Source organism: Manacus vitellinus, unplaced genomic scaffold, assembly GCF_001715985.3.
Source record: "Manacus vitellinus isolate BGI_N305 unplaced genomic scaffold, ASM171598v3 scaffold_8_pilon, whole genome shotgun sequence".
Classification (NCBI taxonomy): domain Eukaryota; kingdom Metazoa; phylum Chordata; class Aves; order Passeriformes; family Pipridae; genus Manacus; species Manacus vitellinus.
This window is the reverse complement of record NW_021940864.1, coordinates 9,929,922-9,953,699: the sequence shown is the minus strand read 5'-3', so window position 1 is coordinate 9,953,699 and position 23,778 is coordinate 9,929,922. Positions and strand designations below refer to the sequence as shown.

At 38.5% G+C, this 23,778-nt stretch overlaps 1 protein-coding gene across 1 annotated transcript; it reads right to left on the bottom strand.

Moving 5' to 3' along the window:
• INTS7 (integrator complex subunit 7) lies at positions 1-23,775 on the bottom strand (the record flags this gene model as incomplete). The annotated part of the gene is made up of 20 exons (XM_018085357.2): positions 1-344; positions 1,276-1,461; positions 2,246-2,344; positions 3,609-3,741; positions 4,828-4,896; positions 5,289-5,392; positions 6,192-6,386; positions 9,937-10,143; positions 10,861-10,998; positions 11,687-11,926; positions 12,567-12,664; positions 13,235-13,369; positions 14,302-14,419; positions 16,898-17,020; positions 18,419-18,618; positions 19,114-19,160; positions 19,619-19,756; positions 22,593-22,739; positions 23,487-23,616; positions 23,751-23,775. Coding segments are annotated over 20 exons (2,820 nt in total), but the record flags the coding sequence as incomplete, so codon positions are not given.
• Positions 23,776-23,778: the final 3 nt, after the last annotated feature.

Genomic DNA, 23,778 nt, shown 5'->3' with positions numbered 1-23,778 from the left:
AAAAAAAAAATTTCCAAGAAAAACTGCAATACCAGCTGAGCAGTCACTTCTGGGGATTAAAATCGTGAGTATGCAGTTCTTTGCTGTTGCTGCTGGGACGGCGGCTGTCCTTGCTGTTGCTGGAGACGGACCTGCTGGGAGTATGGATCCTCAAGAGATTTAACAAAAATAGTTGTTTTAGGCCCGGTTTTCCAGACAATACCATTTGAATCTATTACAGAGGACTCTACTGTGATGTTGTGGGTGCCAAGTATCACAAAGTTTAACAGAAACTGAGTGCTGAAGTAGTCGTTGTGTGGCTCCACCCTCTGCTCCATTTCATTGGTCATGTTGTCAATAGGAATCTGAGAACAGAGATGGAAGGTTAAAATGTCACTTCATATAAACCTGTCAAAAATAAGTTTTCTGCTCTCCATTTGAGGGAAAGAAAGAAAAAAAGAGAGAAAATGTTGTCCTCAATTTTCCTAGACCAGTGCATGTTTGAGACAGCTTGACACGCCTTTTCATCGATGAGTTTTTATATCTACTCACGGAAGCAAGGTAGCCAACAAGTTTTTCTACCAGAGGTTCTAGTTTTCCACAGAGTAATGCAAGCTAAACATTACACACTTCCTAGTTCTGTTTTTCATAAGCAACAAACCTTCCCCTTTCCCCCCCCTCAAAAAACCCCAACCAACCAACCAACCAAAAACTCAACCCCAAAACCCACCAGAACAGGCCTTTCACCAAATACCACACATCAGCAGAACCTAAACTCCAGGCATGCAATCTTCGATAAAACTGTTGAGTTAAATTTAATATGTATCTCCTTAGATGCTCTTTAATTTGGACAGTCTGTCCTCATGATTTCCATAAACAAAATAAAAGAACATTAAAATGATGATAAGTAAGTTCTAGAGACTATGTGGTAGAGAATAATCTGCTCCTGGGTTTTTTTGTCCTGTGGAGTTCCATATGATATATACCTAGGTTGAGTATTCCTGATCTCAAGCAGATGCCTAATGACTTGTTCTGAACATCACAAAGCCTCTTTTTTCGGAAGAAAAGTTGTTTTTAAAATGGTATTGGCATATAGCAGATTTGAAAATCCCAGATCCCTTCCAGGCACTACGCCTGGCTCTGGCCAGTGCTCGAATGTCAACTGTCAGGAGTGAAAGAATAACAGAACCACCCATTTGTTTCAACCTCAAAATTCTGCTAACCAGAGTCAAACAAAAGAACATGAAAACACAGCAAAAGAGCTTCAGACTCCTCCTGGCTCTATTCTATCCATACCTTATAGTCTTGTCCAGATTTGCTCTGCAGCACTGAAGAGACATTTAGACAGACCGATTGGATTTTGCGGAAAAGGCCTGGTTTAGATCCATGCTGAACCACTCCTTCCACCTTTAGGGCCAATTGCTGATTGTTCTGTACTGCTATAGGTTCTGCTGGGTTCCTTGGAGATGGGGATAGAGCAAGCTGAAACACAAGTAAACAGACCAAAATGTAATTATAAGCCTCCATAAAAGCAAGCACAATAGAAGGATGAAACAGGACACCTTCTTATAGAAAAATTTCCAAGGAGAGGTTCGTAAGAAAACCAGCAAATGGAAAAACAAATTATCTGAGACCTTTTATTATATTAACTAATAAACATCAGCAGCAATACCAGATATTGTGTTTATATCAGTTTCATTTACTATACTTCCACAAAAGATGTGGAAAAAATCTTCCCCCAAAACAGCCACAAGTAAGTATATTAAGCTGAACAAAGAAGTGAAATCCAATAAGAATAAATATAAAAAAACTTAAGGTTTTCATTTTTCCCCAAAAAAACCGAGCACTTAAGTAAAACAAAAAAATATGACCATAGTCATATATAGTCATTCTTGTCAGTCAGCTGATACACATCACAATTTTCTTCAAAATAGTAAACCTTGCTTTTTAAAGGAAAAGCTGCCTTCCTGGGACCAGAACATTATTTAGCTTTGCAGACTCAGAATCAAGAAAAATTCCAGCAACATTTTGCCTTTAAGGCTTTGCAACCAAAGAACTGAATCCTACTTATTGAAGTCCCAGCCTAGTGGTTCTCAAGGACCATACATGGTAGTATTCAATTTATTCCTAAGAGATAAACCCAAATGCTATTTGCAGTTAAGTATCTTCACTAAAGTACTGAAGCTTTGTGCCTTCAGTAGGGCTTTTCTCATGAAATAAAGACTCTGGAAAGAGAAATTTTAGGCCATATTTGAACAGTACTTACTTTGATACTTGTAGACTGTAGCTTTTGGAAAAAGTACCTTTGAAATGAAAGGGGCACCTTCAACAAGGCAATGACAGCATTGCACAGACAAGCTGTATGCTGCAAGAAACAGAGCCAGAACAATTGAGAAGAAAATACCATTCACAGCATAGGAAAAAGACACACACTCGAGGTACTGAAACAGCAGTAATTTCCACTACAAGTCCAGAAATATATTAATACAGTCACAGAATAACAGCCACTATGATGACAGTGATTACATTCAGCCTGTTTATGTTCTGCTTTTTATGAAGAAGGTATTCTGCTCTGGAAACAACAAGGAGGCCAAGAAAAACAAAAATACAAATCTTTCCAGTCCTAGTGTTAGAGTCAGCAGAGCAGGATCTGCTTGAAACACTCGTACACAAAATCATCACACACAAACTCCCCTCCAAGCAAAGAAGACTGGCATCTATCACAACTTAATACAATAATTAAGTTTTAAGCCTCTTGACCACTTTCTTTCCCTGCTGCACTATACCACCCTTCTGGCTCAGATGAACACAAGCAGCGTGTTCAGCACAAGCTGCTGAAGCCACACAGTTGCCTTGGTACAGAGCCAGTGACAACTAAGTTTACAGGGTTTACCTTTGCTACCATTTATGGGACTCATTCTTCAATTCTATTTGGAATTGGTAAGGACTGTTGAATTTAGAAACAAGGCAAACAGAAGCCAGGCATGATAAATAAACTACCTGGTTCCCATTAACATGCACTTCAGTTTTATGATGTTCACTAACAGTAAAAGACAGAACCACTGCAGCCCTGTAAATGGGCACATTATCACCTGGCTGTTTGCACTAAGCACACTTTATGTCATGTCCTCTGATGACCTACACTGATAAGAGAAAGGATACATTCACAAAACACAGTATTGTGAATGTACAACCAACAGCTCTGGGGCCAAAGCTAGGCTAGTGCTGGACCCTCCAGCACTGTGTGTGGTAGGGGGAGAATTCCTTCAAAGAACATGAACAGAGAGAACATGCTTCAGTGTTTGAATGTGAGTGTGGTGAGAGGTCTGACAGAGTTGACAGTACTTTCAGTTATCTTATCAGCATCTGCTATGCTCTAAGTATCAGAATTTTTAAAAGATTATTTTTAATCATACCAGTAAGGTTACAGGTGTTTTATCAAAAACATTTTTGAAGTATTTTTGAAGTAGTGTGTCTTTGTAGAGACCATTTGTGCCAGTAAGAGGTTGTGCTAATTAACTGAGTGTGCTTTTTGGTTTCTTGGCCATATGCCCATAGATATATGAAGTTGCCAGGTTTTTAGAACCTTTGCCTACAGAATATACATTTAAAATAAAACTGTTACTTGCCAGGTAAGACACAGGAGCATACTTCCTGTTGAGGGATTCCACTTCCTCTAGTACATGATTAAATACAGACATCATTCTTCTTTCATATTCACTTTCAACATGAGCTGTTCCATTTGAGCTATATTCCTGGAAACTAAAAAAATAAAACTTTTTACTGTGTCTAACTTACTTTCCTCATCATAATCTGGAAGGCACACTACCAAACAGACCCAACAAGACCATCCTCTGTTACAACTTGAAATCCATTAAGGGATATCTTTCAAACTGTTTACTCTGTTTCTTTATTATTTTTTTCACTGTAAGACTTGCCCTTTACATTTAAACCCTTCTAAACTACAGCTTAGCCACCACTTTCTGTCCCCACCCTCTCTCACTTGAAGCAGTTACAGGTCTAACAGACTCAGCATGCCTACTTCCCCTGGCTTTTATTTAAGCCTGCAGTGTTTATAACATTTTTAAACACAAAGAAAAGCAGGAATGCCAGTCAGAATTAAGACTAAACCTGAAAGTTTATAATCTCACGACTTGAATACAATTCCATCTCCTAGACACCCAGCTTCATATGAGTTTGATTAATACACCTTCTAAGCAACGCTTAATTCATAATGAGTAGTACAGTCACTTAGGATGCTCACTTTTATTGCTCACTTTGTGATTTACAAAATCACTAAGAGGTTTTATCCACAGTATTTTCCATTTAATCTCAGCCTGGGAGTTCACAACAGTGATTCAATTCATGGGTACTTCAATGTGATTTTCTAGTGGACATAAGTTCACTGTTAGAAAAAGAATCAGAGGTGATGGATTTACATTAGAAATTTGAACTAATTTAGTGCATATATTTTCACAACTGTGAAGGAAGCGAAGGTGCACTCACAAGTGCAAGCAACAGGTAGGGGAGCTAACACAGGATGACACAAGATAAATGAGGTGGTTAAAGGAGAGATTAAAAGTCTTTTTTACTTTAATGCAAGACTATATTCAAGACAAGTCCAGTATAGTGCTCTCGAGCAAAATCAGTGCAAAATGCAGAACTCAAACCACAGTCCCCAGCCTGCCAGGTATAGCACAGAAGCAACAGATCCTTAAGCCTGCCCAAAGTATAATTAGAAGGGCCTACTGAGAAACCTTTCCCAACATTCTTCCAATTCCAGCGCTTAAAGCTCCAAGGATTTAGAAATAATCAGAAAAGGAGCATGAAGTTAACTATCAAACCTACCTTGCAGATTCTGGATCCAAAATCAGAGCTTCTATTGCATGTGAAATCAAAAGGCAGCTCTGCTGTTGTCTGATATTAATACTAAGGAGTTGAAAGGCTTAAAAAGTTGGCACCTAAAACAAGAAATGCAGTGTATTTAGTGGCACTTTTCCTTGTTTCTCTAGCTTTTGTGAAGTAATCCTACAGTCATTACTTGTTAAGTAAACATGGAGCAAGAACTATGAAATTACCAAGTCTTGTGCTGCTCCAATTTTTGTGTAATAAGTTGTTCATAAAGTAATTCCAAACAATAGTGTGGTAATGTTTATTTTCAAATAGGTTTAAGCAACTGGTACATGATTTTTATGTTGTTAAGTGCTTCAAAATGACTTTGTGGCAGTCTACAGAAAAGACGATTGTTAAGCTTCATGCTGTCTACATGAGAAGGCAAGTGGACAAATTATAAGATATTAAAAGGATACAGTTCTACATTCCTTAGAGTTGCAGAGTCTGCATCAAAAGATGACTGATACAGATCTCCATACCGTGTAGCCAAGTTTCGGAATTCCTCCATTGAGTGTTTCATCTACAGAGACAATGTTACTAGTCAAAAACACCAGTCAAAGGAAAACAAACAAAACACCACATATTAAGAATACCAGTACACCATAACATACAACACTGAAGGAATAAGGTAACACACTCCACCAAAATATATAAAGTTCTTGCTTCTTCACACAGATGAAAATTACCAAAATGACAAGACTGTTATCCACGCATTAAACAGACATTTCTCCTGTAACAGAACACCAACATACCCTCCTTGGGTTAAAAATAAAGCAAAACAAAAAAACTCCAGTAACAACCTCCTCCATTCCCTACTGGTAAATCAAACTGCTTTAGCTTTCAAAGGCTACCCACTGATTCCTTCTTGTAGACTACATGCTTTTTAGAAGCAAACCATCTTGGTGTTTTTCATGGTATCGAGGCAGTTGCCAACACTCACCAAAAGGAGTTGCAGTACGATCCTAAGGTATATATATTCTTCTGCAGTGTAATCACAGTATCTGAGGTGGTTTAAGACAAGGTGTGAAAGGCCTTGCTGCGAGTTTGAGCAGCTCACTACATGCACATCCTTGGAAGCTGTGCGTGTGAGCGTATGAGAAAACATGCGCACACACTCAGCTTCAGAGTATGACCCGCTGCAGGCAGGTCATATTAACAGGGCAGGCATTTTTACAGCTACAGGTGAAAGCCAAGGCCCACTACTCAGCAAAACACTTCACTGCTACTTTTTGTTCTTTTGAAAGATATGACTGCTGAGAAGCAAAATTGGTACCCGAGTCCCAAACAGAACTGCGTGAGAGCGGAACAAGAACACGTGCCTGGTTAGAGATGCGTCCACACCTTTGCAGATCATTTCCTGATGTCATAGCAATCGTTGTGGCAATAGCTGGTGGTGGGCTTGTTTTTAGGCTGTTGCAGGTACAAATAAGTTGAGAAAAAGCTTGCAGAAGGTCAATCCTGAGTTTCACAAATCCACACTGAAAGCTCAGAGGATTAAGTGGAGTACTAGCAGCCTGAAACACAGTAATAGCAATGTTGGTAATCTAGGTCAAAAGCAAAAAATGATAAAATAACATTGCAGTGTCACTGAACTGTCTCATCAGACAACTAAAACCTAAAGTTCAAATTCTAAAAGCTTTTTTTAAAACTACATTTAACAGGTTTGTTCAATTTAAATCATACTAAATATAAATGACACAGAAGTTACATAATTCCTAAGTCATATTGCAAGCATCCCCCCCCGTAATAAATGTGACTTAAGCTGTTACAATGCTATTAGGGCACATATTTCCTCTTTTTCCAAGGCCAAGTCATAAGGCTTCAAATGACATTAGCCCAGATAGTCTTTACTGTAAGAGAAAGTACATTGAACTGGATGTCAAACAGAAACACAAGGACTGAAAAAGTGATTCTCTACATCAGCCAGAAGAGAAAGAATTGGCTAAAGTTACCCAGAGCAAGAGGAAAGGGTGATAACCTTTGATTTTTTTGGACTGTGAAATGGATGGGAACACTATGAAAGCCCTGAACCTTGCATTTGATGAAGGCCAAGAGACAAGATCCAGGGATAACTAAGGACAGTAAATAACAGAACTCCAGGAGGGTAGACAAGCCACTATTATTTAGAAAATACAGTTCTGTGAAACTTTGCTCCCTAAGAGCTTATATGACTTGTAGAAGCATCTGTGACAGCTTAGGACACCCAGGAGGGGCTAAATTTGAGCACTCAAGGTTTGATACTACTTAAGCCAAAAATCCACTACTTATTTTTCTTAAACTCTTGGATTTTGAGAAGAATACGTTTTTTTCTTTGCCGGGGGGGAGGAAAGTTATCTGCAAAACAAAGCACTGGGACTTTCTCTTACTCAGAGAATGAAAGTACGTCAAATTCATGCATATCTTCCCCAGTGCTTCTTATTTCTCAGCATGTCACTTCTGAAAGCAAGAAGTTGTAAGCCATCCCAAAACCTTACTAAGAACCATTTCTTTGCTGGCAGAGAAACAGCTAACTAGTGTCTCACAAAACATCACGTCATCTGAGAACTGGTCCACTGCTGATTAAAGTGAGGAAACATAGCTGACTGCAGCCACTTTAAACTATTGAGCTAGATTTCAACTGGAGAAATAAGATTATTTCATCACTTGAGCCACTCAGCCTCTCTTATCTATCACTTTGCTTTTGCACAAAAAAAATCCCTTTTGAATTGAAAACGTTCAGTTTATTCTGCAGGGGTAGTTTCAGAAAACCCTCTGTGGAAGAGGGTCCACTGCACTGTAATTGCTCTACAGAGACTACGTGCTTTTAAAGAGAGTAAAGTACCAGTACTTGTATCAGAAAATCCAGACATTTTTAGTAGCACAAATGGGACTTGATTCTTGTAAATGGAAATACAAGCTTGTCTCATTAATACTGCAATTACCTTATCTGCTACTCATATAGCCATGGGCAATAAATGAGTCACAATTCTTTTTTAAAACTGACAGAGTTCTTTAGCTCAGCCAAGTTCTTTGAACACCATCACTTGCTATCAACATATTTGGAATTAGTGCCACTTAACCAATGGCTGTATGAATGCTTTGTTCAAGTTTTGTATCTTCTCTAGATTACCAGCAGTGAAAAATAAGCACAAAGCTTCCAATGAGACACATGTTCCATGCCAGAAAGAGCAGGTCCTATTCAAACCTTTTGATAGCTCTACAAGCAAATACACAGCAAGATGGATGAGGACTGAGGTCAATATGCTCCATGATAAGTCCCTGTCCTCCCACATACAACTCTCATCCATAAAGTAATGGGACTACTTTCCCTCAAGCACACTAAGTCAGATGTAAGAACATTCTGCATGCAGCAATGCAAGACAGTTTTATGTGTATCAAGGAGGAATTGAGAAATTTTCCGACAAGATCAGACACTGTCTGAATGCTTCATCATTGCAAAACTGTGCTGACTAAACATCTGCAACAGATTTACTGGCAGTGTTTTCCAGCTACAAAGAGGAACGGCTACACAGGATTCATCATACACACCACTGGTTTGTGGTATCACCAGTGCTGAGTTGTGCTCTGCACTGAAACAGCAGCAACAGTAAATCTGAAGTCAGGGGGGAGAGACAGCAAGTCTTCAGCAGCAAGACTATCATGCACTCTGTGCACTTTGCTCCCCTTTGAGTTCTACAGATGCAAACAGCGAGTGGCTCCTTTTACAGCTGATACACTCAAGCAGGTTGGGAAATTGTCCCGAATGATGCAACAAGTCAGCAACAACCAGCAATAAACCCAAATTTTCTCTCCTCTAACCCTACAAAACCTGTACTTTCTCCTCTGGACCACAACCACTCAAAAGGAAGGTACTCCACCCAGAAAAGCATTATGTGCAGCATGCAGGAAGAGAAGTCAGCAGAGACGAAGACAGGAACCCTTCAACAGAGAAACAGTCCCAAACTTTAGGGAGAGGGTAATTAAATTCCTGAATCACAGAATGACTTATTCAAGCAAGTTATTTTCCTGCCTGTATTAAATATTTACATCTAATTAGATGAGGTCCTCCCCTCAATGTCTTCTCCATGCTAGAGAAATCTTGAAATGCTGAATTAAAAGCCTTATTCACTCAGCCAACAGTTTAAGACAGACACTTCAGGAATAATGGCTCTTTCAGAGGATAACAGTGTAAAATTTATGTCCTTTCTGCTTATTCAGGGACATTTTATTAATAAATAGTAATATCTGAACTTTATTAAACACTTATATATGAATTGTCATGACCCAGACAGTGCCGGTAACTAAAAAAAGAGAAAAAAAGCAGCTTCACTGAAGATACACAAAGAAAACTGTCTGTAAAGATTTCTTCATGGAAACTAAAATACGAAATAAAGCATTGTGTGAAGCTGGATCATCTTTAGTTAAGAAGCAACTTCACAGTAAGAACTGAAGGTCCTTATTCATTAATGCTTTTTTTTGTTTACATTCACAGATGTGGTATTTTTACCGCTTCAGAGAAGCAGAAAAGTATTTGCATAAAAGCAGGTACCATCTGAATTCTGCCAATTTGATGAAGATGAATTGTCTGCTCTCCTCTTTCTAAATTGGTGTTGCCTTGTTGTTAGGATTCCACAAGATCACACTGTCAAATACAAGGCAACATGAACTCAACAGGAGGGACGAAGACAATTAAATTCTTCTCTATATTTTGAGAAGATAGAAGCCAATTTAGACAAATTCCCAGGCTTGACTATTAGAATAGCTTTTATTCAGCCAAGACAAAGAGTGGAAAATTTTAAGTACTGTAACTTTAAACGAGATCTGTCACATGTCATGTGATCTGATCAATGCAGGAAACGAGGGGTGGGGGGAAGAAGGAAAAACAAAGTAAAATCTAGCTAATCACACTTGGCTGAGCTACAGGATCTTTTCTCTGAAGGTGCAGCGTTACTTCTCTGCAGTCATCTCAAAAAGAGTCTGGCAGATGCTATACATCTTTTAAAACTTTTCAGAGATTTAAGAACAGAAACCAAACACATGCTGCAGTACACACAAACATCACCACTACAGTAGATGTGTGCTGACCGTCAGTGATGCTATTCCTTTGTGATAGGACTTTAAAGCTTCAGCAATGCAAGAAAGTGCTGAGCTGTAGTTGTCTTCCTGCAAACCTGTCAGACACTGTTCTGCATGGGAGAACTCCTTCAAGCTGTTCAGCCAGAAGTAGAAGTGTTCTGAAGCTACTTGAGTCAGCAGGCTTTGATACAGTTCTCTGGCCATGTCATGGTTGCCCTGTAACGAGAAGAATGTTTCCAAATGGGGATGTGAAAGAAGGCTGTGGATTTCTACAAAACAAATACAAATAACAAAACTGTAACATCTCCAGAACTACTACTAGCTTAAAAACAGGACAGTCAAAGTTTTTTCAATCCTTTGATCGTGACAATCCTAATAAATAAAAGCACAAATCTTATTTTATGGAAATATCAGCCTGTATATACTAGTTATTTACACAAGATAATTCAATAAGATGAGAAACAAACATTGAAATTTACTTTCACCTCAGCATCTCATACTAGGTTCTGTGTAATTCTAATCCCAGTTGCTAATTTACTGAAGGGAAAAGGGAAACAGGATCTTTTTCTTCCTTTCTTCACATTGAAGAAAGAGAAGCACACATCAGGATGACCTGTATCACCTTCTAAAGAACAGTTAGACAATACAGATTAGGTATGTGCTCAAGAAAGCGCCAGGCCATTACTTACTTCCTTCTCAAATACTTCAAACACACAAGTGAAAAACCATTCTGATTGCATCAGTGTCCTAAATGGCATATTTCTGAATCAGCTTTCCAGGGAATTAAGAGAGAAAGTGATTTTTACTCCCCACCCCCATTCATTTCCTCCTCCCAAGTCCTACCATTTTCCTTATTTTCTCATCCAATTCAAAGAAATCAATAGCATCCCTCCAACCACAACAAACCATTTTCCTCCAGATATTTTCACTTACCATTCTGGAAGCCTGCCTGGCTATCCTGTAGGCTGTCCATCCATTGGAGGCATTCTCAAGCTGCTGTTTGATAACAGTTTTGATTTCTGTGGACAAAGCTTTCTGACTGGAAACAAATATCACTGTGGCAAGAGAAACCTAATAGAGAGTGGTGGAGTGAGGGAGAAAGTTATATTTCAGTAACTAAAGAAAAGAAGAAAAAAGCCAATTCTGTTTAATTTTGGACTCAAAACTACATTGAAGATTACATATAAATTTTAACTGCAAAATTTTTCTGAGTCCAATCTTTTAAGTAGTTACAGCCATCCCAGTATTTCTTGTAGATCAAAGTAACTTTCATTTAAAGAATCTTTACTCTCCCTTTTAACTGAGATATTTCAAATGCTCCAAGTAAACTAACAGAAAGCTTGTAATTTCTTTTTTAAAATTCAAATTCTTTTCCAAATAGATGTGATGAAAGCATTTTTCTCACTTACAATATATTAAGTCATTTTGCATCAGAGCACCATATATATAAATGGAGCTAACTGCCATTTTGCCTATAACCACTGTTTTAGAGATACCCCAATAATTTCAATAGCCAGGTTTGTCTAAGCAGTGCCACCTGCTGGAAAATCTAATGGAATACACTGCTTAGTTCAGCTCCATCTAGGAAATAGTTCTACACTAAACACTGACGTATGTAGTCAAAAGTTAAAACAAAACTGAAAATAGTGGCTACAGATTGGCACATCAACCTGGACACAACAAATGTTTTAGCTGCCTTTTTAAATACACTTCATCTACAGTTGTTTATACAGACATTTATCTACAAGGGAGGCCTTACCAAAAGTTCCTGTTTCTTATCTGTGGCAGATTGTCCAATCAATTTATAGAGGTCCATTAGGTCTCCTAGGATCCCATCTGCTAGGACAGGCAGCTGCATGGCAATAGCTGCCAAACAGTGGCACATGAGAATCCTGGCATTGTCCTGGGCACTCTGCAGCTGCGTCAGCAGGGATTCAACCACTGACTGGCTCAGGTGAGGACGGCACTTGACCAGCTTCACCATACAAGTTAACGTGATCTGCAATTCAACAGGTACAACAAACACGATGTCTACTCAAAAAGAAAAAAGCCAGGCACGCTTACTTATCTGCAACTATGACTGCAGAAATATAGATCTGGCATTTTCAAAACCATGTACTCTACAAAAGGTAAGATTTTTCTAAGAGCCCAAGCCTTTGTCCCTGAGCTCACAGCACAAAAACACATCACATATTCAAGAAATGTTTATAGTCTTTGTCAGACCACCAGCCTTTACAGGTAAATAACTAGAAAAACAACTGACAGCAGTTTCTGAAGTGGGAAAATAAAAATAATAAAAGCCTTGCGATCATGTACGTTGCATCTCCATCCCCATAAAGCAAGTTCTCTCCAAGATCCTTTTGTCCTCCAGAGACACCTCCATCCATTGTTCATGTTTAATTACAGTTGTTCCTCTGAGAACAATTCACTTATTCTAGAGCTGAGAGATGGTGCATTATAGCTGTGCTCAGTTTCTCTAGAGCTCTGGACTCTGATTATGAGCAAACAAGAAAAATCTTCATTTCCCTCCAGTTTGTTAGGCTTCCACCAGAAAGGACCTGGTGCATATCAGCCACTCTGTTACACAAGATGTTACTGTAGCTTACAGCTGTGCTAGGGGAAGATAAGAGTAATGTCACCTTTAAGGTTGCTTGAGCTCCTGGACTGTCATCTTGACTACAAAGAACAAGAAGAGCTTCTAAGCCAAAAACTGCATCTTGCTCCAAAGGCAAAAGATCTACAGAAAGAAAAGGAGAGTTAGCTTGTTCTCTATTCTGTTTTCTTACCAGTCAGTGTAATGCTTGCAGTGCTGTTGCAGTCATGACAGATAAATATCTCCCTAATACTTGGGCCTTATCTTACTTTAGAAACAAATCTGCCATTCCATGCCTCAGGTAACTATTCAGCAGTCACAGCAACTGTGATATTTGTAAAGTATGCATAAACCTATGGACTAAGGCTTCTAAATGCTCTGTTATTCTTTTGCAACGAATTTTGCGCAAACTGTTTTCAAAGGTTGACAAACAATTCACTGGTCTTACAGCAAAAGGGAAGACAAGCATTTATTTAGCACCAGTTCTACTATGCCCAGTAATTTTTTCTTAATTAGACAAAGATGGAATCTTCTCAATCATTCATAACATCATACAGAGTATTTTCTACTAGATTATAGTCCCCATTTTCCCTAACCAGCATGAAGGATCAGACAGATTTACAGACAGGTTCACAGACAGAACCAGTTAATAAGTGTTAAGTGCATAAGCGTGATTGTAAACAGACCCACTTTGTTGTCCTTGCTTTCACTTACCTTTGTCCTGACAAGAGGCTGATATATTAGTCAGAATTCTCACACCATGAGCTGCAATGCCACGGTTAGTATGGTAACAGCACTCCTGTGCTAGTTTTACTAAATCAAATGATCTTGCAGTTGTAGCTGCTGTTCCTAAACAAAGACAAGGCAAACAGAACACAAAACTGCACAGTCCATAAACATACCACAGATCTTTAAGTACATTTCTACGAAACAACTATACTGACTACAGATTTTTTTGTTATGTTTAAATGATAGGATGAAAGTACACTACAGCAGTTAGACATGCATAAGAAAGAACATTTGGGTCTAAAGGCTGATGTTTCAGGACTCAGAGAAATTTTCAGGGCTCAGAGAAAATATTATGTCTGATTAAAAAAGCTGGTGAGCATATTAATTATTCAGACATGCCAGAATGACTGAAGAGAATGTATTTTTTTTTTCCCATTTCTGCAGTTGATGCAGTTGGGCTTATAATACTCATTAGGGCTGTCTGGCTTTCAGGAAGAAAAAAGAAAACAGTATGATGATAATTCTAAGAACAAGATACCTTGAATCACTTTTAAATGTCTACTCTATTTCTCCAGAATATTGTCACAAGGCAGAAAGGTTCACCTGATATTGCTGCAGGTCACTGCCACAAGGGTGGCATAGCTTCACTGTACCTGGATAACATGCCAGCCCACCCTCACACCATGAAGCCTCCCTGCTACTCAAGAACTGTGCAAACCTATGGTTTCAAAGCACCTCAAGCAGAATGCAGGTCAGCCTTTTGAGAGGCAACACACTGATCGTAAAATGAAGAAACGTTGAAGACTCAAAGGTAAAAACCCATTTCATATACTATAGGACCCAGAAAACAGAACAAAATCTGAGACCATGATTATTCAAGGGTATACAGCATCCTATTTTAAGTTTACATGTGATAAACACAGTCTGACTCTCATCTAGCATTCTGAAGTTCAAAAATAGTTTAAGAATATGCTACAAAGTGTTTAGACACAACTGATCATTAGTAGAAAACCAATCTACTAGAAATGCCAAAGATAACTATCTTTTCTTACCTGGAGCACTGCTGAAGTATTGTTTAATGGCAATGGTCCCAGATAATGTGGAAAGAACAGATAACATGCCCATTTTCAAGCTGTCATAAGGAGTGTGAAGAGCAGATTCACAGAGTGCCTAAAGATCAGCAGGAAAAAAGATACAGAGATAAGAAGTCCCATAAGCAACCTGTATTAAAAATGTAGTACCACTTCTCTGAAAAGTTTTGAGAGTCAAAATTTTCCTACAGAAAATACTATACTAAAATCAAGCAACTGTTCTAGAAGATTGAGGATCTGGCTTGCAGAAAAGTGACAGTGGGTCTTTCTTATATGCTATGAAACATCAATTATAAGTCACTTATTAATTAAAAATCAGTGGCAAAAATATTATCAGGTCTCATTGATCGAATACTACACAAGATTTTAAGACAGTTTCTCCAGTCTTAGAGGCATACTGAGTATTTTGCCTTGTACCAATCTGCAGGGTTTTATGTAAACACACACCTCTGAAGAGCAAAGTTTCAAAAATCATTTCCTTTACCAGTACTGGTGTCCAGCAGAATACAGCTTAAGTTCCTTGAAAAAAATACTGAAGTGTATTTTATTTTTAATTCAATTATAGTAGAATGTGCCATCATACTTTTGTGCCTTGCTTTTTTAGTCAACAGAGGGACAGTAATATGAGATACAAATGGAAAATATAAGTACATTCTGCCTCAGAGAGTGTCAAAGCTGAATGATAATATCCAGTAACTGAATAAAGAAAAACAACAACACAGAACTAGTTTCACAGAACAAAAAAACCTCAGTGGTGTTCTTATCAGGCATATGTATGGTGTAGGGGTTAAATTCTAAATACATCTGTAATTTGTACCAGTTAGTACTTTGTTAATCCATTGAATAGTATGGCATCAGCAGACAGAGGAAGAGACAATGATTAGTGTTGAAAATGAGTCTCAATGTCTCCCAAGGCACTGATGTTTTACTCCAGTGCTATTAGATTCCCTCTCAGAACTTTGAAGAATGCCAGGAGCACAGAATTAGCAGGATGGAGCACAGACTGCTGGTTACCTCTGCAGTCAGAAGGACTGCTCTAGACATCTACAGTAGCAGCTTCTAAAGCTGATGTCTACAATTAGTGAAGTCTCCACAACTCAAAGACCAAGCTTCCCATCTGACAGACCCAAAATGCTGAAGAAACTAACCAACTTTTGTTGGTAAAAAGGTACAAGAAGCAGGTCTTGCCACAAGAAAAGGAGAGTTTGTTCCAGTCCCTGTTTTATAAACATTACTAAGTAATTTAAATATATAGAGAACAAATTTCCCAACTTCAAATGTTGACTTTATACTTCAGAAGGCAGAAAAATTCTTATTATTTCTGCACGCCATTCAGTGAGCAGATAATTCAGACAATTAGTCTTGTTTTAACCTAGCCACTGGTTTAGTTCTGATATCAAACTGCCACTGGTTTAGTTCTGACATCGATGGAACTTGCCCCTGTGCATTTCAAACATTGGGACATCTACTCTAAGACACTACGTGACAACAAAAGCCATGTTATCCATGTCTACTCCTGACCAGACATAATGGTATAGAGCAGCATTTTGACTGCAAAGAACCCATAAAACAATCCATAAAACAATTCCTTAAAAATACTTTTCTGGTATTAATACAGTATGAAGAACAAAACAGTTCACTTAAACAAAAACCTCTGCACGCTCCAAATCATCATCTCTAAGAATCAAGGGCAAAGCAGAACATGCCTTATTTCTCACATGATTGTTAACAAAAACCAACACAGTTTTTCCTCCCAGCTGCCTTATGCTCCAACAACATAGAACAAAAGTAGCTTCCAAGGGTAGCAAAAGCAAAGAAAAATGACTCAGAAAAAAGTAGAGCTGTAACCCTCTGCCATTAAGTTCTTGAAATATTTACTTTTCCATTAATCTAACCCGAAGTTATTTTCTACAGTCATTTCTACCAGAAAAAGAGAAAGACAAGGAGGAAAAAAATATTCACATGCAACTGTGATTGAAAGAAGGCAGTGACAGTATCTACAATATAACAATAGTTTCCCCAAATAGCACAGGTGCACTATAAACACTGTCTAGGGTCTCATTCATACTATGGGAGTCACAAGGTTACTATTGAAAATAAGCCATTAATCCTAAGAAAGTAAGTCAAAATGACACTTGTCCTTTCAAGTATATCTTGCTGGATGACAGGTTTTGACAAATCCCAGAGACTCTGTTACACGAAAGCATTAATAATTACTCTATATTTTAAGATTAATATAAACATTCAGCTCTCGTGTCTATTACCTCAGATCAGTTCGTCAGATGGAAAAGTTATTTCCTTACTGTAAAAAGGCCTACTACATTACACATGCCTTTCCTCATCTTTAATACTTCAATTTTGATCCTTATGTGTCAACTTGTCCAATAAAGATATTCTACGAACTGCTCATTAATACTTGTACTCTGCTTGGCACCTAACTTAAGGATATGGAGATGCATGTTCCTCCTTCCTTTACCTCCCAAATTGTTCTTCTAGAAAGAACCTTACAACTAATTGGAAAGTTTCATAATTAACTTTAGCCTAAAAATGTATAAACCTGAATATTTTCTCTGCTCCATGTGTGTGGTGTCTTGTTGGCCAGCAACTTCAAATCCTGGATCGCAAGCCTCTTCACAGCCTTCCTGGGGTCATTTTTCAAGTACTGCAACAAAAGTTGGATCTACAACGAAATAAATTCATTGTTTAAGAGATATGCTACTAGAAGGAAGTCTTTCCAAAAGCACTCTTGAAGAAATGTTGAGCATATTCAACCAAAATTAACTTGCCCTATCTGTCTGATTGCTTGCCACATGGCTGTGAAGCCACTGCAAGCTAAAGCAGTCTGGTATTTTTTACCATCCAGCTCTCTTAGTTCATGTACCCTTCTCTACATAACCCTGTGTACCTGAGAAGCCTCAAGATATGTTTCAATGCTCAGAAATACCATAAAACATCCCTGAGAAACTCAGTAAACACCTTATACTGTTGTAATTATGCTGCTAACCAGTATTCTGGGCATTTGATGCTAATTTGGGCATCTGTGCAATCTGCACTTAACAGATAGCAAGACAGACATACCTTGTATGTCAGCAGTTGCAAAACCAACCCCCAAAACCCCAACCAAACAAAAACAATCCCTACCCACACCCTCTGAAGCATTTATCTCAATTTAAGCAACACTTGCCTGCATGTCCTTTATTGTGATCATTGACTGCAAATTTACAAACATGGAATAGCCAGGACATGAAAAAGCATGATCCTCCCCAGCATGACTACATCAGTTTTAAGCAGTATTGGCTGCTGCTGTGCTGCAGAAATACAGCCTAAATCTCCATGCTTACAGCCATTTAAAAGAAAAAAAAAAAAGCAGCACATTAAGTGTTCTAATGCTGTTTCAGTAGACTGAGATTCGGTACTATGAAAAGCATCCTCTGAAATACAGAAATGAGCCCTGCCAAAAGTTTCAGACAGATCAATGCTATTAGTCTAACAGTAATAGATACCAGCTTTCCACAGTTGTACAGGACTGAAATAAACCAAATAGACTTTCATGACTACTTTACAAGGATTAGTGAGATGAGTCTCAAGTGTCACTGTGTTCAGATCTGCTATATAAATCACATCCACAAAGCTCATTACCAGAGCATAAAAGCATTGTACTTTTCCATCACTGCTTTCCCATTACTTGGTGTATAGTCCTAAATGTAAACAACAGATTCAAATTTTCAAAGTTCTTCAAGAAATACATTTTAAATGCATTCTGTGCTACTGAAATATTCATTTGCTTGCATGAAAGAAAGACAAAAGGCACCCCCACAACACAAGGCAATATACAGCAGTGAAAAGTGAAGCCTGGCTTCTACAGCCACAATGAAATGTTTTCAGAAAGTCAGGGTGTTTGCTTTTCTGAATGCTGATTGATCCTAGCTGATTTCAAACTCAGTTGATTTAAAGAAGGACGGGTTATGATCTGTAAAAAAGGGTTAATGTATTTGATGGGGTTGTCTGGAAACAGAACCATCTAGAATTTGAATTTTTTTCAAATGAACTTGGTACTTAATGCATTAGGAAGAATTACCTGCTTAGGAATGTCAACCAAAGAAGAAGCAGCAAGCAGAGTAAAGGTGTGCAGAGTAACAATGACCATCTTGGTAGAGGGGTAGGATGTCACCAGCTGCTGGAGCAGCTGCCGGGAGCTGGAGGCCAAGCTGGCATCATGATGCATGTGCTGCAGAATAGGGATCAACTTCAACTTCAAATCCACGGGTGTGGCCAAACCTGCAACAAGGAAAAGAAACAGGCAGAGCGTCAGTCCTTGTACTGAGGGACACAATATGTCTACATTGCTATCAGTGCTGAATGCAGACTGTGCAGACACATGCATTGGATTCAAATAGCTCATCTCTGGGACAGGTGTGTAACAACAGCAGCATCAAGCACTTTTATGGCTGTTTGAGAAAGCTGCTCCTTGATTCAGTGCAGGTAGCACACATATCAACTCATCTGAAGCAACCTGTGAGAGTCTATTTAAGTTTATTCACCTACTGTAGATAAGCTTTTATTCTGTACCAAACAGGTGCTTCGAGAACTTAGATTTTAAGAGGACACAAGAGCCAGACATTAGATTACTGGTTAGCTAATTTAATTTAAAAATTGGACTTATCTGAGTACAAGGGCAACAGCATTCTGGTATCTAATATGTAAATATGAATAATAAAGAATTTTCAGAGAAATTAAAGCTTTTCCCTTTTATCATTCAATATACACATGTACCTTGAATCATCTCACTGATTTTATTACATATTCCAACAGCAAAATCCCTGTAGAGAAAAGAAAGTACCAGGTGAAATGAAAAATCAAAAATTAAGTAATGAAAATTCTAAAATTTAAAAATCAACTGAACATCGTGTTTTAACAATAAAAACCTTCCCCAAAAAGTGCCTGTCAAGACCTAAGTCTTTTCAGAAACTCTGCACAAGGGGATGATCAAATGATAAAATGGAAAAAGTTGTGGCAAAATGACAAGCAGCACTACATTTTGGTCTCTAAAATAATTTCTGTAAAATAATCCTTGATTAAAGCTGCTATTCCACTTTGAATTTTCATATTTATGAGCTTTCCATTTTTGAAAAAACTAATGTTAAAACTTGTATTCAGGTTTCTCTACAATACTATTATTGCACATAATTAAATGTTTTGCTATAAATGACATTGTTATCACTAGAGAAAGAAATAGTAAAGTTTGTGAATGAGTTAATGAAATTAAAAAAAATCTTACTTAGACTGTGCAGAAAAGTTGGCAGCAGCAAATATAGCAGCTTCCACTTCCACATTATCATGGGAATCCAAACTCTGACGAATACTGTGATGTGCATTCTTCCTTTCTGGAATAATAGATGCCATGCTGCCCAACATCCTACAGAAATAAATCACAGAAAAATCAGGAAGAACGATGTTCAAGAAGAAACGTGAGATGAAACCAAATAGAAATGGAAAATGACTGGTTAAAACACTATTTTTTTCTATAAGTATGTGTGCTCTTCCACACCTATTACAGAAACAAGCAAATGCTAAAAGTAGGCATATAATTAAATGGTGACAAATTTTGTCATGAGGGTTATGTCAGTGGTTTGATAAAAACTTAATTACATTATGATACCTCTTATCTTGAAATTGTACAGTGAGAAACTTACCAAAAATTCTTTTAAAATTAAGAGTGTACTATGGCACCAGGAATAAGCATTTTTGAGATGCTTTTACATTCAAGCTCTGATATTAATACAACAGATTTGATGCTAAAATGTACAGATGGCTATTTTCAGAAACACACAAAGAACACTATGAGATATAAATTAAAAAATGTGGTAGTCTAGGGTGATATAAAAACACATTTAGAGAATTACTAATTTAATTTCTACTTTTTCTATCCCTCTCCCTAATTAAGACTGCAGAAGTAAGTACAGAAGTAAATGTCTGAACAGTCATAAATTTTAACCACAAGCTATGAAAGAGAAGTTTCTACAGTAGTTACTATGATCAAGTAATCAAATATCTGACTTTCATAATTTGTTTCTAAGATCTTTCACTGATGTGGGATAAGGTTATTAGTAGGAATAGTGCAATACCTTTTGTGTAACTGCTAACAAAGTTGCAAGTCAATTTATACTTTGTTATGAAAAGATACCCTTCAGACATATTTAGCATAATCCAGTTAAAAGAAAAAGGAATGCAGGATGGTAACATTGATGGTAATTTTAGCAAGAGTTCTGTGCAAGTATTTACACACACTTATCTAGAAATAAAATTTCACTAAGTTTTGGTTTAGCACATCTTTCTTTCTACCTGTTCTTTCTTACTGACACTATTCAAAGAGGACAAAAACAAATCAATAGAAGATTTTAATCTGAAACTGCTGAACCAACAGCCATTTTGATGTTTCCCTTGATGCATCCTGTGAATTTATTAGTAATTTAAGTATTTTTTCAAACAGACTGGATTCCTGGGACTTCCATCGGTCTGCTAAGATAACTCTCAATGCCAGCCAACAACTGCAAGCATATGTTAGAATGCTACAGTGGAACTACAAGAAAACATGCAGTCCCATTGTATTTAACGATTTCTGAGACCAGAGCATGAAAGCACAATCTCAAAAGAAATATCAAAAGAAAAAAGAAGTGGACATACAAGCTAATCCATCAAACCCATTAATGTCTCCCCATCTTTCAACAGTGAAAGCAGTAACAGTTCTAAATGAAGAGAAAAAAAGAATATAAAGGGAAAAAGAGAAGTGCTCTTCACATTCACATTCACCTGCACAGGGGTTGGAAGATGCACTTAAGATGATGATGTTGAACAGTGCTGGAGACACAGACACCAAAGCAGCAGGACAATGACATTAAAGACAGGTTTATTTTATTTGTTTTCCCATTTGATTCCTAGGAAGTCCAAAGCAATCAACAATACAACAGCACTTCCTTAGAAGTTATTGATCAGACCAACAAGCAGTAAACTTCTAGGACAATGATGAACAAAAAACAGGTGCAAGTATAACAAAGTTCGCATAAGCTTTGGTTACTAGTTAACAAAAATTATTTTGACATGCAAGGAAGCACTTTCCTTTTGGTCCTGGTCTAAATATATCATAGGCAATATATGATATATTGCATATGGTTACTGTCTGGGTTATCCATACAACAAGGTTCAGTTTTCTTCTTGTGAGTACATGAAATTTCAACACTACAAATTCTGTTTTACCTGAAGCCATCCACAAAATTCTCACCATCGTACATGATTAATAACCTTGTTCTTCTGATCACAGATCTTTATCATCCACCCCCTTTAAAGACAGATGTCTTTGCTTTTAACTCCATGAGCAATGTATCAAAAGCCTTCTATATTTCATTCATATAATCGTAGAACAGTTTGGTTTGGAAGGGACCTTAAAGATCATCTGGTTCCAGTGCACCTGACACGGGCAGGAACACCTGCCACTAGACCAGTTTGCTCAAAGCCCCATCCAACCTCACCCTGAACACTTCCAGGGATGAGGCATCCACAGCTTCTCTGGGCAACGTGTTCCAGTGCCTCACCACCCTCCCAGAAAAGAATTTCTTCCTAATATCTAACATAAATCTATTCTTTCAGTTTGAAGCCATTCCTCCTTGTTCTATCACTACGTAGACACCCTTGTGGAAGGTCCCTCACCATCTGTCTTGTAGTTTCCCTTCAGATACCAGAAGGCTGCAAATATGTCATTCCAAAGCCTTCTCTTCTCCAGGCTGAACAACCCCAATTCTCTCACCCTTTCCTTTTAGGGAGGTGCTCCATCCCTCTAATCATCTTGGTGGCCTCCTCTGGACCTTCTCCAACAGGTCAATGTCCTTCCTGTGCTGGGGAACCCACAGCTGGACGCAGTGCAGTGCTCAAAGTGAAGTCTCACCAGAGCAGAGTAGAGGGGCAGCATTCCCTCCCTCAACCTGCTGGCCAGGCTGCTTTGGATGCAGCCCAGGACACGACTGGGTTTCTGGGTTGTCAGTGCACATTGTTGGGTCATGTCCAGCTTCTCATCCACCAGCACCCCCAAGTCCTTCTCGGCAGGGTTGCTCTCACCCCCTTCATTCCCCAGCCTGTGTTGATACCGGTGGTTGCCCCGGCTCAGGTGCAGCACCTTGCACTTGGCCTTGTTCCAGTCAAGTATAATGATAATTAGCTACAGATATGAAGTAAATTAGGATCATTTATGTAATACATACCGGAGTGTAATAGCCCGAGCAACTGGATCATTGCTGTGAATTACCGAGAAAACTCTTTTGACAAATTCATCCACATTTAGGATCTTCTCCAAGTGCTTCTCACTCTGTTGAGTAACTTTCAGCACACACAACCTCAAGAAGTTGTTCCTATTAAAAAATACACAAGTTTCTTTGTCAGGCTATTTTATAACAAAAATTCAAGGTCTTGAAAAAAAAATTATTTTAAAACAACTTCCAAAAGAAAATTAAAACAAGGAGATGTCTACGCTTCAGAAATGTTTGAGTAGACTGATGTAATACAAGAGAGACTATTAGTACACTAGTGTTTTATTTTCTAGTTCTGGTAGTGTCAGATTTAGGCCCAGTTCCAGGGAAAAGAACCAGCTGGCACCAGTGAGGAGGGGTGTAAGCAAATGCCCCTTTTGTGCACACTTAGGGATCCAATTCTTCTAGAAAAACACATCCAAGACTAAGGCAAGAGAACTTAATTGCCCCTGTCGGGTGTGAGTGAATTTCTTTCCCTTCTTGCAGACAGCAGTGAAGATTTCACATCAACATTTAACTTTGTAACTTATTCCAAAGTAGCTCCAATTCCATTAGATACATCACTTAGACAGCAGACACATGGAAAAGCTATACTTTGAGCTTTGTTATTAATATTGCATGACTTAGAGACAAAATTTGCACACGTGCCCATTCATCTTTCTATGAATTACAAATCTGAATGTGCCTGTGAAGCAGATCTTACACCAGTGAACTTATATCAGTCAGGAAGGGAATCCTCAAATCAGGACAGATGGGGAAAGCAAACTTCAATCGAGCACAGTCTGCCCCCAAGAGCGAGTCCTACCGACCGGAGATCTGAATGGAGAGAAACTCACCGATGGCACTTACCCCACTCTGAAGACATCAGCCAGCTTTAGGAACGCCGAATTGATTAGAATAGGGAAGGGATATTTCTGGAAGAGCCTGGGAAAGCGAACGACGGCTTCGCACTGCTCCCCCAGTTTTCCAGACCTGAGGCCTAAGCGAGACAACAGGAATTACCGCAGGTACCTCCAGATCCAGATCCTCCCTCCGCCCTCGCTGTGGACAAAGTGGCACAGCGCCAAGCTCCCACGCCGGCCCTGCGACAACCCCGAGCCCGCGCGGCCTCACCTTTGTCCAGCTCCATCAGTGCGGAGTT